Source organism: Rhinolophus ferrumequinum, chromosome 13, assembly GCF_004115265.2.
Source record: "Rhinolophus ferrumequinum isolate MPI-CBG mRhiFer1 chromosome 13, mRhiFer1_v1.p, whole genome shotgun sequence".
Taxonomy (NCBI): domain Eukaryota; kingdom Metazoa; phylum Chordata; class Mammalia; order Chiroptera; family Rhinolophidae; genus Rhinolophus; species Rhinolophus ferrumequinum.
The window spans coordinates 46,561,693-46,579,935 of NC_046296.1; the positions used below are offsets into that span (position 1 = coordinate 46,561,693).

The 18,243-nt window shown below is 40.8% G+C and overlaps 1 protein-coding gene across 1 annotated transcript in view; it reads left to right on the forward strand.

Moving 5' to 3' along the window:
- Positions 1-11,557: 11,557 nt before the first annotated feature.
- Positions 11,558-18,243, forward strand: part of FEZ2 (fasciculation and elongation protein zeta 2) — a 40,429-nt gene continuing 33,743 nt past the window's right edge. Inside the window, 2 exon segments of the mRNA XM_033124313.1 lie at positions 11,558-11,833; positions 15,853-15,961. Of these exon segments, the coding sequence (XP_032980204.1) occupies positions 11,580-11,833; positions 15,853-15,961 (363 nt within the window). The 5' untranslated portion in view covers positions 11,558-11,579.

Sequence of the window (18,243 nt, forward strand, 5' to 3'; positions counted from 1 at the left end):
TAGAAATTACTTTTCCATCCCAAGATCAGACAGCCATTGAGCTATCTTTTGTTAGTTTGGAGTTAGTAGCTTTTTCTCTGAGTGAATAGTGGTTGGGCCCTAGAAAAATTTTGTAGTAAACAGCAGTAGCTGGTATGCAAAAAAATAACCTCGTATTCTTTTCCTGAAGTCTTTTTTTATTAGGAAAAGCATATTTTCCAATAATCTGTTTCACTTAATTTTTCCCCTAGAGACTGTTCTATGGGTCAAGAAACAAAGGGGCTGCTGGAGAGGGTGTCCGTGCTGCTACATTTCTCAGTATCACACACAGTCACTTCCTCAGTACAATAAGAGCCTCACAGCTCTATCCCTTTAATCCAGGGGTTGGCAAACTTCTTCTGGAAAAGGCCAGATAGTAAATCTTTAGACTTTGTGAGCCATACAGTCTCTGTTGAAACTATCCAGTTCTGCAGTTGTAGTGTGAAGCGGCCAAGGCAATGTGTAACTAATGAGTGTGTCCCAATAAAAAACTGCAAACGCTGTTGACTCTTGTTCTAGTCTCAGCACCGCAGAAGGAGGCAACCTGGGGAATGTGATTAATGAACACTTTAATTCTGTGTACTCACTTTTGTGTAAGTTAGGGATGCCGACCACCTTGAATCTCACACGTTTGTTCAGTTTTGATGTCAGTTATTGCTGTTATGTGAGGCGGCTATGACCGGTGTCATTCATGCCTCCTCCCTCTTCCTTACCGGCAGTCAATTTCACTGTCTTTCAGTCTGCGTGTTTCTGTGGCGGTGCGTTCTCTGTGGTACCATTTTGTCTTCGAGGTAAAGTGAAGAGTGATCATGAGGCAGGTCAAAGGCCTTGCCTAAGAAGTCGCTGATTACTTCAGACCACGACAATCTGTTTATTATCACAGGTGGAAGCTGTCAGACTTCCATTAGTCATAGATGTCTCCTCTCCCTGATGTCCCTGTACATTGGGAAAGCGCCAGCTATTTTCTGACAAGCCACAGTAGCCAGCTCCCTGCCATCTTTGAAGTACTGTGCCTCAATAGTGTACACCTATCATTTCATTTTTCACAAAAGAGATAAACTGCTCAATATTGCCTTTGTTTATATTGTTCAAAGCACATTATAGGAGTCTGCATTCTTCCATAGTTTAGATTACCTTCATTGTTAACACTTTTAATACACATATACTTGGGAAGAGGAATACATATGATAGAAGAAATGTCAAGTTTAAAAACAATAATTTTCAAGTATCAGAATTGGACTCAGAATCTATATCAAATGAATTAAGCTAAAATCTTATCTCATAGTTATAAGTTATAATAGCTGCTTAATAATTTTTGAGGATGAGGATTGGGTCAAATTAGCGTGAGAAATGCTAGAAAAATAAAGAATCAAGAAAATCAACCCTCCCTTTTTTAAAGTATCTGATCTCTGATCTCTACAATCCTTTTAAAGAACTTCATCCCCCTAAGTGATTCAGAGAGTAAATCAGTGAACAGACTCTGTACGTCTATTGACACTTGCACTCTTCCTTCCTCCTTTCCTTCCTTTTTTTTTCTTTTCCAAAAACTCAATTTTAAGAAATGGCCCTCAGTTGTAATAGGGTAAAATAAATATTAGCTTTATTCTCATTTCTGAGATTATTTCACGCTTTTAAATCTTTCTTATGTCCACTGTGTTAGGGTCTTTCATTTGCTCGGATTTGTCATCAGGAAAATTCAGAAAATAAATAATACCGAAGAGTCTATCCTCTTGGAGAGTTAGGTGTATATAGAGTAATTTCATCAGCTGGACACCTGGTTTAACCTCACCATGCCTGAGCCTAAGCTGGGATTCCAGCAAGTCTGGTCAACGGGGTCCAACAGGAGACTTTCTGCAGGATGTTCTGAGGTGACTCTTTGAAGAGAATCCATCCTAAACACAGATGGAGCCAGGACAAATGTGCTGAAGTGATTTCACTTCCCCAGAGTGATAGGGAAGGCATGTTTCTGAGAGCCATGAAAGATCTACAATTCAAAAGCAGCTCAGAGATGCCACAGTGGCACTTGGTGGGCATGATGGGGCCCCAGGAGAAGCACATGTCAGGCCCAGAATCACGTGCAATATTCCACCCCTGTCCTGGTACTTAGCCATAGCTTGTGTCCTACAGATGTGGTACTGGTGCCAGCAGACACTAGAGGCCTCAGAAGGAACCTTGGTAGCCAGGAGAAGCAGAAACTAAAAGGATTTGATCCTAAGCACATATGAGGCATCACCTGGCTGAAGGTAAAGGCAGACATGGTGTAGGCTAAGACTTTCATGACCCAGTAATAGTAAGTGCAATGAAACATGGGTTATTATTATTAATTTATACTTAGAATGTGGAACCCAGAAAAAAACAGAGTTGAACGGAACATAGATGACCTCTAGTACAACCTGCATCCCAATGCAGGATTTCTTTCGCTAGCATCCTTGGGAGATCGTCTCAGCTTAAATATGCTAACAGAGGGAAATCACAATCTTTAAAGATCTATTACACTGAAGGATAGGTTTATGTTTTTAGAAATTTTGACATCTATAGAAATATCCAAATCTCAGAAATGCTAAGCATATGCTATAGCCTATGATTAATTGGTAATATAAAATGAGACACTTAAGAGAGAAATTATGACTGTAGACATATTTATATACATGATTATATGCATTAAAATGTATATATTAATATACATATTTTGTATACAAACAAATAGGAGGATCTTATTAAACTTATGTATAACATAATTTTAAAAGTGTTATTCTTCCATTAATAAGACCAGTATTAATTAAGATATTACTAGCTATTGTAACAGATAAAACCCTGAATACCAGTGGCTACACAATAAAAAGTTTATTTCTCACTAACTTGAAGATCAAAATTGAGGTTAATTTTTTTTTTCAAATAAATGAATCAGAGACCCAGCTTCCTTCCATTTCATGGCTCTGTCATCTTAGACAGTGGTTTGAAAGGTCACTTTGCTTATATGCATTCAACCAGTGGAAAGGGAAGAAATGGAGGCTCATGTACAGGAAGTTTTCATGGGCTAAGTCTGGAAGGAGTGTGCATCTTTTTTATCTACACTTCACTGGCTAAAACTCATTCACATGACCATACCAAGCAAGGGAACCTGGGAAATGTAGTCCATATGTGTGCCCAAGAAGAAGAGGAATTAGGTAGGATGTAGGTGGCAGTGAATGCCACAGATACCCACCCCACCCCCATTTGACTTGAATAAAATCATCCCCCATGACACATGTTGTCCATACTGATGGATATTCCAGTCTTTCTCAATTTTAACTAAACCTTTAAAAATTGTATATTCGTGCATATTTAACTACTTGCAAATAATGGTAAATGTCAGGCCATACCTGTCTGATTCCACCTACCTTTTTAGTAGAGACCACTTGATTATGGGGCAGATCCAGACATTGTGAATCCTGAAGCTTGCATAATGTTGGGATCTGTTTAAAATAAAAATACAAAATTAGCTATCAAAGTAAATATTTAATTAGAGTGAGAAAAAAAATTATAACAAATATATTTTCTAAAAATGTGACAAATATCACAAACATTATAAAATCTAGAAAAACACACAATATTGTAAAATAGTTAACTTTCTAACATTTATTTAAAATACTTTTCCCTTACATTTGCGCTATTACTCTTAAATTACCTCTTCAACAGACTGCAATTTTGTAACATCGTTTTCTATAGACAATAGAAAGAAAATTTAACTTTTCCTCTAACATAGTTTATAGAAGTATTTTCCTTTATTATTGATAGTTTAGAAAAGTTTCAGGTTCATGACTTGTAAGTAATACTGTCAGGTAAAATCATCAAATTTGGAAAAATATCTCAAGTTTTTCACATGAGCTCTAAGATTTTAGAGCAACACAAATGTTTTGTGCAGTGACTATTGTTTACTATTCCATGAACTGACAGCACTCTTTGATTGCTTTGCTAGGGCCTTTCCCAGGATCTGGTAAGTGCCTGGTGCAAGTGATGGTCCCTGGAGCTTAAGCTTCCTTAGCTTCTTAGTTATTCCACCTCTGTACCAGATCCTACAGGCAGGCAGGCTGGCTCAGTATTTCCTCATTTTTGAAGACCAGTAGTAGCCTGGAGAGGTTGTCTACTTGCCAGAGATTACTCTAAACTTAACCCTTTTTCTGCCTGACTGATCAATACCACCTGATCGTGGATCCCTCCTCACCATGCTTTGCAAAACTGTGTGGATGGAGAGCCCAGTGAATCTGATGTAGGTCGATACAGAATCTATCACTGTTTTGTGAGTACTTTCTTCTGCTAATAACTTGGATGCAGCCTCAACATCTGCAGGCAGACATGTCCCCTAACCACCCCCCTCAGACTGATCCAATTCCAATAACAGTTCTAGTTGCTGGCCCTTCACTTTACCAGTGTGCCCATCCTATTAGAATTGGTTGGCTAGGCCCTGTTTAGCCTGCTTATTGCATATGACCGTAAGATGAAGGTGAGGGGATCAGAGGTGGCTTGTTCATCCTTTAGGACCTGGCTTGGGTTAGCCAGAAAAGACTACTTAGATAGGAGAGTTTCAAGAGTCTTTCTGAATGACAGTGAAAATATTGAATAATTGGGAAAAGGCTGTGCTAAACATAGGGATGGCTTGAGTCCAAGTCTCATGATTTTGTATAGTTGAGAAAGTCATAAGGAGCAAATGAGGGGAATGAAAGAATGCAGAAATAGATGAGAAAATAGAAAGAGGTTAAAATAGTTGTAGATAAGGAAGGAGACAAATAACAGAAAAAATTGAAGGAAAGGGGATAAAATAAAGTTTGTACGTAGGCTGTTTGGGAAAGGAATATTTGAATGTTGCAGCTGAGCTGAATGAGTGAGTGCATGGATTTAAATTGTACAACAGCATCTAGTGGTATGTCTTACCCATCATTTATCTTAAAACCAGGTATTTGCAAATTGTCAAAACAAGCAATATGATAATACAATTACCAATCATAAGAAAGAACTTGCTACGTACGATTCAAAGAACTTCAAAGCCTAATGAAAAATTCCAGGGGTATAAATGAAAATGTTACTATTCTATGAAACCAGTTACAAGTAAGTTTTACTTTTAAAAAATAATTTGATTCACGTTTAACCATCCTTATTTGCAAATAAAATAAATATGTCCAAGAAGTTAGTAATTTGGCAATCCTTCTTTACTCTTCTGTCATGTTTGGAAGAGGTACATGCCATATTTCCTTATAGTAGATCTTTAATTAAAGAATTTAACTTCAAAAAACTAAATATTATTTATTTTATGTAGATACTGGAAATGAGTCTCTGCTTCCAGGGTCATTTAACATTTATTATTAAACATGGAAAATCGATACCTGCTTCAGGGAGTATTAAAAGCAATGTCTTCACCTTCACCTGAACTGCACTTTCTCTCAAACGTCCTTTATCCCGCAGGGCTGGTGTCTTTGGTCTCCTGTGATTTCCATGGTTAATACCCTCCACCCATCACTCTTCTATGATGAAACCAGAGATTTGGTGGGTTTTCTCCTTGATCTGTGACCTATTTGACGACTGCATTGCATCCTGATTGCAGCCTGGAATTTTGGAGGACTTTTCATTTAGATGGTCTTCATCTGTACTTCCACTCTCTAACACTTATTTCTACTTGGTATTGTCTGGATTTGAAATAGTGGTTTAAATGTAGACTAATCACCACTATGGTGGTACCAACTGAACTCAGTCGAGATGAATTTGATTGTATTGGAATAGCAAAGTCCTTAAGCACTTATACTTGCATGAGTTGACATTTATCAGGACATTGTTTGCTGCTGTTGAAAGACAATGGAAGAGCATTGTGACTGGGCAGAAGGGAGGAGGAACCAGCTAGGAGAGATGAGAACAGAAGGGCTGGCACGGGGTCTGTCCAAGGTGGTTAGAGCTGCAGTTGTTGAGTACCGTGGAGCTGAAATACGGACGGAGTTGAATTTGGTAGAGTACAAGAAGGAACAGGCTTCCTTTTCCCTCCCATCTTAACTTTTAAACATGCTCCATCCACTTTCTCATCCCCACCTCTGGCTGGCATCTTGGTCAGATTCCATGGCTTTTCAGCCACTTTGAGAAATCAGAACAGTTTATTTTCAGGTAAAGAAGTCTGACTCAATGTAAATAAGTTCCATTTTTTAATCATGTCAAAATGTGTCTCCTCCCCTGCTCAGGGCTGACCTGAGAACCAGCAGGGGGAAGGGGTGTGGCACTGTTTTTTTTACTCTGTCTCCATCACATCCCCTCTCGCTCTGCATCCTCCCCTCCTTCTAGGTGGAGGTCTCCTTGTCAATCCTGCTAACATTTTTTGTGAGACCCTTTCAAGATAACTTGAGTCATGGTGACCTTCTATGGTCACCTTGGTCCCCATTTGGTACCCAGGAAAAGAAATCATAACGCTTGCCCACCCAACAGTGTAAGTGTGGGCTACTCCCTCTTTTGCAACTCTCTCTTGGTCCTGTCATCATGGGCAGCTCCTTCAGCCTCCTGCCTTCAGAATTCTCTAGGCAAGAGGAATCACTAGTTTGTAAGTTCATACATGCCCCCCAAACGCCAGTGGATGTACATCAGGCTCTCCCAAGAATTCTCTCCCAGTGTCACACTCTGGGCCCATGGGGGCACTTGGGTCTGGGTCCCGCATCTCAGTAACCATCCTGCTAGAGGGAAAGACAATGTTTTCCTTCACACAAACTCTACCTGTTCTTTGATTCTTGAGAAGCCCTCTCACTTGGCATGAGTTCAGTGCACCCTGACCCCTCTCAATATGGCTGGCAGCTCTGCAGCTCAATAACTCTAATCCTTCTTTATAATTTCTAGTTTTCTTTCCTATAGATGAGTCGTGGGGTACAGGGAAAAGTCTGGTTCTGCTCTTCATTAGTAAGGCACCCATTTAACATCCTGTTACCATTGTTTCTAGGAGAGACCAATACGACAAGGAAACCAGAAGAAGGAACAGAATCATAGTTGTCCTGAGCTCAAGTGGGATACCCAATGGAGACTCCCAGAAACCATTAGTATGACTTTGGGGGCATATTAGTTTGCCAGGGCCACCACAACAACAGACATTTACATCCTCACAGCTGTGGAGGCTGTCAGCAGGGTCGGTTTCTTCTGAGGCCTTTCTCCATGGTTTGCAGGTGGCTGCCATCTCTGTATCCTCACAAAGTCTTTTCTCTATGTGGGCGTGCCCCTGGTGTCTCTTCATCTTCGTATTAGGACACCAGTCAGATTGGATTAGGGACCTACCTCCAACTGCTCCGGTTTAATTTAATTATATCTTTAAAGACCTCCTCTCTAAATATAGTCATATTCAGAGGTTCTAGGGGTTGGGACTTCAACATATGAATTTTGAGGGAAACAATTCAGTTCATGACAGGAAGGAAAGGCTGAGGCTGGGATTAGCTGGCGCCTCTGGGTAGATACAGCACGCCTGCCCTCTCCAGTACCACTCACTTCCTCAGTTTAGGCAGCAGCAATGCCTGGAGTCCTAAGTCACAGGGGATGGGAATGACCGAACTAGTCCATTGGAACTCTCAGTCTGGTGACACTCAGGGACATTCAGGGTATATACTAATCCAGTCTTTCAAAGGGCAAACCAGTCCTTGAGTTACAAAGTTACTCTCTTTCTATAACATGGGGTAAAAATGATCTTTCTTTAAAACAAAAAAAAAGACAACCAAGAAATTTCCAAGACACCTACTCTTAACCCGCTAATATCAGATTAGAAACTATTAGTTTACTTTTGTGTCTACCCTAGTCACATCAATCAGAAAATTGAGCAATTATGTCTGCATTTGCTTAAGTTATGTAAACAATGATCTTAAAGGACCACATAGTTCTGCTTTAGTAGACCCAACTCGTATCTGACTTGTGGTTTATTTATTTAGATCCATAACATTTGATGAGGCTATTTTGATGCAGCAATATTGGTGTGGCTCTTTTGATGTCAAGACATTTTGACCACTCTTAAAAAAAACCCCCACAAAATAAAGGAAGAAAACCCTGTAAAACTTACAGCTTTAAAAAATTATAATATGTGTAGAACAGACATCCTCACCCCTGAGCCTCACCCCATCTTAACCCCACTCGCAATGAAATGTTTCTTCTCTAAAGATAACAAAAGAAATTTGAACATCTCTGGAAACAAAACTTTGCGGGAAGAAAACAAATGAAAAACAAAGACCTGAAAAAATAAGTTCCAAAGGAGTAGGACACAGTTTCAACGTTCATTCTTGTAACACCCTCATCAGTGCAAGTTTTGGGGGAGTCCAGCTGATTCCATGGAATATTGATGGATGCTATGGTTCTCTTGTCTGAATACTCTTGAGACTATGGAAAATTTGGGACAAACATCCTTATAAGAAATTTGTATTGATAAGCATGTCAGAAAACAGAATGTAATACATATGACCAATATTAAATGTGCAAGCTGCATCAGACAAAAAGTACAATCCATTTACCTCATCCAAATGCGAGCCAAGGCCTCTAGTTTCTCTTCAATTACAAACTCCTCTGAATTGCCTGCATCTGTTTTTCTTTTTGTAAACCTGGCAGAGCCTCTACTGATGCCACCTGGTCTCATGAATGCACCCTGTCAGTCTTCCAAAGTGTCACCTTCTGACAGCTTGTCACGCTCAATAGTTTTCTTATTCTAATTTTTTACTCATTAACCCCCTCCTCAATCCACTCTGAAGTGGACTTACTGTTTTCTTGAAAGTTAGCCCTTTTTTCTCTTTTGTTCATCTTTTTTTCCTGAGTGTGCCAGAGAGATTTCCCATCTCCACTGAATTTCTTCTCAGAATTAGACTCTCAAACTTGTCTAATTGTACCGATTTTTTAAAATCTTGTATTACTTTATAATGAAGTTAATTTGTATAATTGTAGTACAAAATACAGTTTCAATCAGAAGGTAAAATAGGAGATCATTAACAAGTTTACAATTCATCAACCATTACTACATACAGTATGTGAACTAATTTTAAATGTCTGATTTCAAGCCACTTTAAATGAAATCAGATGTGAAATAAGCAGGACATATCTGTACAGGGCAATTCTAACAAGTGATTCAATAAAGCCACACCTGTTAGAAAAAAATGTGGTTAAATATACATCATATGAAAATTACTATTTTAACAATTTTTAAGTGTAACATGGCATTAAGTACATTTATATTATGTGCAACCAGCACCACGATCTATCTCCAGAATTCTTTCATCATCCCAAACAGAAACTCTATATCCATGAAACATTAACTCCCCTTTCCGTTCCGCCCAGCCCCCGGCAACCACCATTCTATTTTCATCTCTATGATTTTAACTACTCTAGGTACCTCAAGTAAGTAGAATCATACAGTATTTGTCCTTTTGTGTCTGGTTTCACTTAGCATAATGTCTTCAAGTTTCAACCATGTTGTAGCATGTGTCAGCTTTTTAAAAGCTGAATAATATTGCATTGCATGTATATGCCACATTTTGCTTATCATTTGTCATGCGGGTGTCATGTGGGGTCTCTGGTCCCGCTCCCTGCATAAGAACGCAGGATATGGTGAGGCTAAAAAGGAACACCAACGGAGCCATAGATAAGGGAGTCATGCCACTATATTCTCGCTGGAGGCTGGGTTGGCCTCACCATGTCCTGCGTTCCTGTGCAGGGAGCAGGACCAGAGACCCCTCATGGCAGTTACATTTGGGTCCTAAAAGTAAGTAATCCTCATTTCCACTAACACATATACACGCAGCACCCAGATAAATGGAGATCTGAAATAAGGAAAAAAACCTCACAATGTAGCCTTAGCTGTGTACCTAATTAAGAGATAATGAATCAATTCGATGGTTTCTCATAACTTTGCATATGTAGTTAAATACCTAGAGAAAAATAGATCTTGGATACTTTTAGAGCATCACGTTAATGTTCACATAGCTGAATATCAGCTGAGCTAGAATGCTTTTTTATCAATCCCAAAGCTATTAATCACTGAGTATATTACTTCTAGCTATTGGCCAAGTAGAGCTCAACATCTGCTCCCTTCATGGTTTCATTGGAAACAGAGGGAACAATGTTGCCTTTAAAGTATCAATAGTTTCATAGGCTAAATCATAGAACATTTTGTTTAATATGGGACAAATCATTGAAATATGAGACAACATTCATTGGCATAGTAAATAGGAAATTTTTGTATTAACATGTATTCTTGAGGATAGGTTTCCATGCTGTCAAGATATGGATCAAGCATACTGGGAGAACTCTTATTTTCTATTATAACTTCAGATTTATTTTTCGAAAGATGAGTTGTGTACCTAATAAAGTATTTGATTACTACAGTCCAAAGAGATAACTCCTATCAACTCCTGTAACCATCGACCAGCTCAGACTGGTCCTATCCTGTTTAACAAGACCCAGAACCAAAGTTTAAACCTTGGATACACCACTCACGAGCAACATTTGTTATCCCTTAAAACTCCACCCTGAATGCTGGGTCAGGAGGAGGACAAGATTTGAGCCTTTCCTCCTGTCTTCTTGCAAATCCATTCAGAAATAAAGCTCCTTTCTTTTCTCAAAAGTCAGTGCCATAGTATTGGCTTCTGTGTACGTGGTGCAGCAGACCCTTGTCTGGTATCATTCCTAGGTATTTATTGCCTTTTCATGTTCACACTCCCTTATAATCATACTTTTGCCCCCCATTTTTTATTGGAAAATACACATAACATAAAAATTACCTTCTTCATCATTTTAAATGTACATCTCAATGGTATTAAATACATTCATATTTTTGGGCAATCATCACTACCATCCCTCTCTAGAACTCTTTTCATCTTGCAAAACTGAAACTTTATACCCATTAAACAGTGACCCTCCCAATCATACCCACTTTTTATTTCGTATAAAGGGTTTCCTCTGAATCTTATCTGTACAACTACATTCTAAGCCCCTTGTAGGGAGCAGCCATGTATTACCTATATAAAATACACATATGGTACTGTTAGGCACTGTTCTAAGTACTTTGCAAGTATTAACTCATAATTATTTGCAAGTATTAACTCACATAATTATTCATGTTTGTATGTTCCAGAGAGTCTAACAAGAACTTTGCATGTGGGAGACCTAAAGTATTTGTGCAGTGAATTTCGGTATCACTTAAGCATTTCCAACTGATTCTGGTTGGGAAGGTACAAAAGGAGCAGGTTACCCTGGGGAAATGACTTCGCGCATAATTTGACACAAGGTCACAATTTTAGAGAAGCCTTGTATTTTAGCCACATTTAGGCCAGGTTCCAACTAAGGAAAACTAAGAGGAAGCTACTCCTGAGTGATAGAGACTATAAGAAGTGACTGAACTCAGTTAAGGTTTTCCTTTCTACAGGGACCCCGGGTCAACTCGGAAAATATTCGGGAAAAGGGAAGACCCTAGGCTGAGCAGCCCAGGACAGGTCCACGCCAGGGCGGCCGCGCGGGGGCGGGGCCTCGGCGGGGGCGGGGCTCCGAGGGCGGGGCCCGACGGCGGAGCGGGGCGGGGCGCGCGACGGCACCGGGCGGCGATGGCGGCGGACGGGGACTGGCAGGATTTCTATGAGTTCCAGGAGCCGGCCCGGAGCCTCCAGGACCAGGAGAACTGTAACGCGAGCTCCGAGGCCGGGGCAGGGCCGGGCGGGGAAGGCGACGGTTTTCCGGCGCTGGCCTGCAGCTTGGAGGAGAAGCTGAGCCTGTGTTTCCGCCCCTCGGGTCCGGGCGCCGAGCCCCCGAGGACGGCCGTGCGGCCCATCACCGAGTGCAGCCTCCTGCAGGGGGACGAGTGAGTGCGGGCCCCGGCGGGGAGCGGGCGGGAGCCTCCCCAGCCCGTCGCCCTGTCCGCTGGCCCTCGGTCCGCAGCCTCGGCGGGACTCTGGCCGCAGGCTCCTCCCCTCGCCCTCCTTCCGCCTCTGTCGGCTCTGGATTCTCCGCCCCTCCCAGCTCTTCCAGCTCCCTCCCCCGGGCTTTGGGCCGCGGAGCGCTCTGCGATTTAAATCCCCAGCTCCTCTGCTCCCCTCACTCCCTTAAACCTCCTCCAGTGCTCTCCTCCTCCTCCTTTCTGGAAACCGACCCTTGTCAGGTTTAGAGGGGGACCTCCTTGTACAGAGCCCGTAGTAAGAGGCAGCACCTTCTCGGGCACAGGTTTAGCGATTCATTCATTCGACCAGCATGTTTATTAAGCGCCCGTTACGTGCCAGAGGCTGCTTTGCGCTGGGAATACCAAGATGACAGCCCCTCTCAAGTAGGGCACAACCTAGGATAGGAGCTAGATTTGTAAACGGATGTTTGTCTGGGTTTGACAAATGCTTTAATGGATATATGTAAAATTCAGAAGATTTAAAAGGGTGTGTGTGGGGGGAGGGAGGGTGGGGAAAGACTTCCTAGAGAAAGAAATGTGAAAACTGGAACCTGACGAATGAGTGGGAGTTTTCCTGGCAGGTGAAGAAAGATTTAGCATTCTAGTTCGAGGATGTAGCACGTGCAAAGGTAAGGTTGAAGCAGCATTTATGCTGCAGGAATTTATTAGGTCGACCTGAGAGCCCAGGTAGAGCGCAGGCCCCCACAGAGGCAAAAAGGAAGAGATCTGGTTATTAATAGCGAGGATCTCCTAGTTTGGTGGGGGACCAGTGCATACGCAGGTAATTATTAAAAAATCATCAAAGTGCAATGATAGGAAGTTCACAGGTGTGTATGAGAACTGGGGGAAGGGAGGGATAGAGTTTCTGGAGGCACTTTATTTAAGCACTTTGAACCCCAATTATAATTTGGTTAAATAAAGGTTGTAATTTTGTACCAAAGTATTAGGTCAGAAAGCGGATGAAGGAATGGTGAGAGTGAAAGAAACTAGCATAATGTAATGTAGGGGGAGAGAAGCCCTTGCAGAGGCTGAGAGTGAAATAAATTAATGGAGTAAACATTGAGGACCTGGGAAGGGCTGGGTTTTCGGAGCATTGCTGGCATGGAGATTTTAGAGGTTAGGGAAGAATTCTTGAGAGGGAAGGATCCACGGGCTTAGAAAGGGGCTTCTCGCGGGATGGTCTCCTTTCCTCTGTGCAGCAGATTTATCAGGAATAAGATAGTAAGCTTGAGAAAAGGCGCTTGGCGATGAGTGCCTGTAAACATGGCTTAGCAGTAGTTCCGGCCCATTTATGCCTGGAGATCATCTTTTCACTGGTGCCTCTGTTCTGTGTTGAGGCATAGAGGGAAGATTTTATGATTGGATTTTATACACACAGATAGGCATGCAGTCAGTGGCAAAATACGACATTTCTGAAAGTCTATTTCTGAAAGAGAAGGTAATGTTTTATATACTTGATATCCTCTGAATATGTAGATTTATATACTCTGAATCACTAGACTCAGGACATATTCTGGATTTAAAAATTATATTTATTATGTATTTGGGTTTGTCAGGAGTAACTTCTCAAAACAGATTGTACACAGATAAAGTTCTTAAGTTTTGCTTTGCTTGTACTGTCTGGAAAGGAGTGTAAATCGTAGGTTGGTGTGAAACTTAAAGAATTTTGTTACCCTTGACAATGGCTTTTAGTTGATGATATGTTGGTAATGTGTGTCGCTTGATTTGGGACTGCATAAGAAATCTCTCTTTTCCAGGGCCTTCTCATCCCCGTTCTGTTGCATAAATCTGCACTCCATTACTATATAGAGTCCATTTCTGCTCCTTCAGAAAGAGTTGAAGTTCTTTCACTCAGATACTGCCTTTCCATAGGGCACGTTACTTAACTTCTCTGAGTCCCGGTTTTAGTTTTGGTTAAATACAGCGACGGTACTTATTGGCCAAGGTTTTACTTTATACGCGTCTCTTGTAGGATTCAGTGTCAGCCGGACTTTGACCTCCTTGGAACAGAGCTATCTTGCCAGTTGTTTATGACTGTTTGTAACACATTATGATAAGGATAAAGGCAATTCATGTTTTGACTGGAGAATTCTAGCAATCTTTCTACTTTAGTTGGCCCTGCCCCCTTCCAACTACACTTGTTCTGACCTTGGTGGAGGTAGAGGACGGCTGATTGTCCTTCCCTTTCTTGGAATATCAAATTCAGGCACGGTCACTTTTCTAGGTGAAGTAGTATTCTACTCCATTTGCCCTATTATTACAGCCTCATTTAAGAAGGGGCAAACAAGTAATTCCCCCAAACTCTGGATTGTCTTCACCTACTAGAATATCCTACTCGAGTTCCTGACCAGGGTCAGCTTTTCAGGATTTGAAAATCTTTTACCCAGGGAGCTGTAGGCCAGAAACCCAGCAAGGTTAGCAGTCCAGAAGTGTGGTCTCTAATTCAAGCACGTTGGCATTAGAGGAGATTATGATTCCAACAGAGAGGGCAATAGGAACGAGCCATGCATACAGGGGATTTGCAGGTAAACAGTGTTCTAGAGCCTTTGGGTTCACATTTTCATCGAGGCTACTGTGTGTTCCAAAGCCAGACATCATTTTGGGATTTTGTTTTTGGCAGTTGTGGTCCCGTTGCTTCATCTCTGTAACACCAAATCCCAGTTTATTAAATCAAGTATGTTGCTACTTTATTTTGAAGCTTGCATTCCTATTTTTATGCCTCTAGTGGTCTTGCTTTTCTGTCCTAGTGGCTTACAAACTTGGGGGAAAAAATACCCCACCCAATTATTTAGGGTTTATTCACAATTAGGTACCTGTTATAAATTTTAGGTTTGTTTTTTTTTAATGACATGGATATGTGTAACTCTGTGTAATATTTACTTTTACTTACCCCAGTTAAATTTCATCTCATTTATATCTCTGAACTCATTTTTTCATACAATGTCATGTTTTGTTATACTGATTATTACTTTGGTACTGAAACTTGAATTTTGGTCATGAAATTGGAGTTTTATCTGTCCTTATCTGGTGTGATTTAGGACTTTCTTCAATACAACTCATTTAAATGAATGCTTAGAGTAATAGAGCTAGGAGGAATGTCTGTTTCTCTTGTCCAAGCCTCTCATTTTATAGAAGGTGGCAAATACATAGAGAAGTTAAAGGATGCCACCAAAGACTCATTGTTTAAGGAAGAGTGGAGATGAGAGTCCGTGTTTCCTGACTTTTAGTCACATGCTCTATTGCCCGCCCCCCTATTGCCCGCCCCCCTAATGCTGTTTGGTGTTAAGATGGGATAACTGCATTAGATATAACCTGTATGCATTAGATATAACCTCCTTCCTTTCCCCTTTCATTTTATCAGTCTTAGTTCTTAGCCTATTATATTACAAATTAGATATTAAACCCTGATCTCACATTGCAACTGAATCCTTTCTCCAGAAAGGATAACAAACCTTTAGTTAGAGAGAGATTATTCATTCTATAAAATGGTCTACATGTTTCAAAGTTATAGAAGGAAAAGTGTAAAGCTCAGTGTATTTACTACCGGTGTGGCTTGGAAAACATTACTTAACCTCCCTGTGCTTCAGTTTTCTCATCTGTAAAATGGGAATAATAATGGTTCTTCATAGTGTTTTTGAGAATGAAATGAGTTAATATATGTAAATTGTTTAGAATAGTGCCTGGCACATAGTACAGTGGAAGTGTCAGCTGTCAACTTTGGGAGAGAGTTTTCCATTTCACTTCACCTTCCCTCAGGACCTCTTGTCAGCCCAATTGTATGATTTTCATTTAGCCTTGTTGATGTTTTTCTGAGAAACAATAGACCTTTTATTTGTTTATTTGCTTTGATATATTTTCTTCTTTCACTATAGTACTGGATATTTGTTTAGTAAAAGACATATAAGATGTTAACTTTCATGGACTGTAGTCTTCTTCTTTTTAAGGATTTGGAATGCCCTGACAGATAATTACGGGAATGTAATGCCTGTGGACTGGAAGTCGTCCCATACCAGGACCTTGCACTTGCTTACTCTCAACCTGTCAGAAAAAGGGGTAAGTTAGGAAATGAACCAATCATTTGTCAATAACTGATTCTGATAATGAAACTAAAAAGTTGCATTTCCAAGCTTGCAGCAATTAGTGGCCCTCTATTGCCACAGTCAGCTTGCTAGCACATTCCTCTAATTCTTCCCCGGCACATACTCCCTTTTTTTATGTCTAGCTAAGTTGCTATCACCTGTATTTAAATGTGAATGACCAGCCTTTTTTCCAGCTTAAATAATACCATTTTGATGTGTTCAGTGAGAATTCTAGGCTTTGGTTAAAATAAATATACAGTCATGTGCCACTTAGCAACCGGGGTATTTTCTGAGAAATGCGTTATTAGGCGATTTTGTCGTTGTGCAAACGTCACAGAGTGCACTTACATAGACCTAGCTGGCAGAGCCTACGGCACACCTAGGGTGTATGTGAGCCTACTGCACACCTAGGGTGTATGGTATAGAGCCTATTGCTGCTAGGCTACAAGCCTCTATGGCCTGTTATTGTACAAAACACGAGATTAAATCAAACACAAGAGAAAATGTTGTAATCAAGAGACACAGTAAGCATGAGACGTATGAGGCCTCTGCCGGCATAACATGGTACACTTTTTACAGCAAATGCTTTTTGTTTTGTTTTTTAAATAAGCAGGAAGAGTACACTGCAAAATAACGATGAAAAGTATAGCATAGTAAGTACATAAACCAGTATGGTAGTCATGTATTATCATTATCAGGTATTATGTACTGCACGTAATTGTATGTGCTGTCCTTTTTTATGCCTGGCAGCACAGTAGGTTGGTTTACACCAGCATCGCCACCAACACCTGAGTAATGCATTCCGCTGTGACGTGACTAGACGGTGGGAATGTTTCAGCTCCATCATAATCTTACGGCACCACCGTGGTGTATGCAGTCAGCCGTTGGCTCAGGTGTTGTGATGGGCACATGCCTGTGTGGAGGGCACTGGAATATCAACAGCGTTAGCTTTCTGATGAATTCAGTGACTTGCTGGACATGGCATGGTGCCCAAAGACTATGTATTCCTGTGAATATTGGGGAACCTTTAGAAGACATTTCAGTTCTTGGCTCTTTCACGTGTTCTCAGCTACCTGAGGCTGTTGTGTTTGTCTTGGTATTGTAAAGGGAAGATGCCTTGAGTAAGAAGTGGGAGCACAGGCCATAGGATAGCAAGGAGTCAGCAAAGGGAAGAGAAGGGCTTTACGTGGAGAAGCACAGTTTTTAAAGCTGATGAGAAACGTGGCTAAATTATGTTAAGTTTTAGGGCCTGATAATTTTAAGTTTCTCATCAAATAACAGTGTAAACTCATGCCAGATATTTTGGCATGCTCTGTATTTCATTAGTATATTTGTGTAAATGCTAGGAGTTTAATGTAGTAGGGCTGTCAGTATTTGAAATGGTATTGTCAATGTTTTGTGAGAATGATTTTTTAAAATACGTGATTCGGAAAAGCTTGCTGACTATTATTTTCTAGTAAAATACAGAATTCTGACTGTGCTTCCTAACATACTAGTAGATACAGAATTCTTACTTTTCGTTCCAATTGTTGACCCTCTTCCGCTGTCTTACAGACTGACCTGACATACCTGTAATGGAAAGGAATACCACAAAATAACCTTATGCTCTGTCTTCTGTTTATTTAGACCTTAGCTATCATTTTGAAACTTAGTTCAAGTTTCCCTTACGCTCTGAAGCTTCCTATTACTGTTTTAGCCTTTGCTGATCTCATGGAATTGCATAATTTTAGAGTTGGAAGGGACTTTAAAGGACACTTAATCCAACCTCTCACTTGCGGGGGGGATCCCCACCTACTGCATGTCTGACAGATGGTCACTTAGCCATGGCCTAAATCCCTCCACGGAAGGAAAATGCACTTCTCTCTGTGGGAATCAGTGACTCTGTGGGGGTATGAAAACCTTACGGGACTTACTAGTCCCAAAGAATTCAGCCCCATTGTCTCCTGGGTGCTCGTCCCCACAGCACTTTGTCCATGTCTCAGGTCACGGCCTATTTCTCTTATTAAGCATATGTTTTTGGGTCTGTCATTAGATTGTGACTTCCTGATCAGTGTCTTTGTAGTTGTCTTTTTAGTAACTACCACTGCGCCTGGCACATAGTGGGCACTAAGACAAGTGTTTGAGGAGAGAATGAGTAATCTTGTCAGTGCGACTGTAAGGTCAGAGACCATGATGGGAAATCTTTAAAATATATATATGTTTTCTATATTATTTAACATAGTGCTGCATTGACAACAGCCAGTCAATGAGTACGTT